This window comes from Austrofundulus limnaeus, unplaced genomic scaffold (assembly GCF_001266775.1).
Source record: "Austrofundulus limnaeus strain Quisiro unplaced genomic scaffold, Austrofundulus_limnaeus-1.0 Scaffold3210, whole genome shotgun sequence".
Taxonomy (NCBI): Eukaryota; Metazoa; Chordata; class Actinopteri; order Cyprinodontiformes; family Rivulidae; genus Austrofundulus; species Austrofundulus limnaeus.
In genome coordinates this window covers 5,044-6,083 of record NW_013955612.1, presented here as the reverse complement: position 1 = coordinate 6,083, position 1,040 = coordinate 5,044, and the positions used below count along the sequence as shown (strand labels likewise).

The 1,040-nt window shown below is 40.6% G+C and overlaps 1 protein-coding gene across 1 annotated transcript; it reads left to right on the top strand.

Annotated features, from left to right (window-relative positions):
* Nucleotides 1-165: 165 nt before the first annotated feature.
* LOC106511780 (serine--tRNA ligase, cytoplasmic) lies at nucleotides 166-375 on the top strand (the record flags this gene model as incomplete). The annotated part of the gene is given in 1 exon segment (XM_014000517.1): nucleotides 166-375. A coding segment is annotated over 1 exon segment (170 nt), but the record flags the coding sequence as incomplete, so codon positions are not given.
* Nucleotides 376-1,040: the final 665 nt, after the last annotated feature.

Genomic DNA, 1,040 nt, shown 5'->3' with positions numbered 1-1,040 from the left:
GCTGCAGGCAAAGCCATGCTGCAATGACATGCTACATGGCAATGCACACTTGTTTTTACATAGTAAAAACCCATGTCTGTTTCTAACTGCTATTTATTTATCCCAACATTTCAACCATTTTCTGCTAATTCTCCAAAAGTCTTAATTTGTTTTTTCCACCTTCAGGTTTGAATGAGATGATTAAGTTTGTCAAGCTGGCCCCCATCGATCAGGAGGTCTCCAAGAAAGCCAAGAAACGGCAGGAAGGAGGAGGGAAGAAGAAGAAGGAGGGAGGAGGAGGAGGAGAGCCCAACCTGCCCAACGACATGGAGAACATGTCCGTCAACGACTCATAGACTAAAACACATCAGCTGCTTTTCCTCATTTTCCTCACAGGTAACCTGAAGGAGCAGAGCCTCACGTCTAATTGTGGTGATCAGGGAGGGCTTAATAATAAAAATAGAAGAAAAAAAAACATTTAAATGTTGTTTAAGGTAATCTTAGGCTTGGTTCTGTCTCATCTGTTCTCCTGGGTGAAAGAGTTGGTCCATGCACATAAACCCCTCCCCTTTCTCCACTTCCTGTCTGTCATCCACACAGCAAAAAAGCCTCAAACCAACAGTTTAAAACCCATCTGTTGACTCAGTTCTTCAGCATCAAAACTTTCATCTGCTCGTGACTTCCTGTCTGAAAGTAGCTGTGAAACTATTGTTGACGAATGATCAGGAGTTTGTCTTCACCTTTGACCGAACGGACGTCGTCTGCATGGACAAATGTAAAACAATGAAGCTGCACTTACTGTAAACAATAAATATAAACATCTACAGAATCTTCTTGTGTTTTAAATTCATCTGTTTGTTTAGAAACAAGTGTTAAGCATTCAGAAGGAATGTATACCAGGGCTATTCCAAAGTTCGGCCCGCCAAATCGTTCCTTTGTCTCTTAAACCCAAATCTCTGGTTTTCTTCTTTAATTATAAGTTCTTTTAGTTAGACATATATGTGGTCTCTATAGAAATGTCTGAATCTTGGCTAGAAGAAAAATGGTACCGGTTCCAAAAT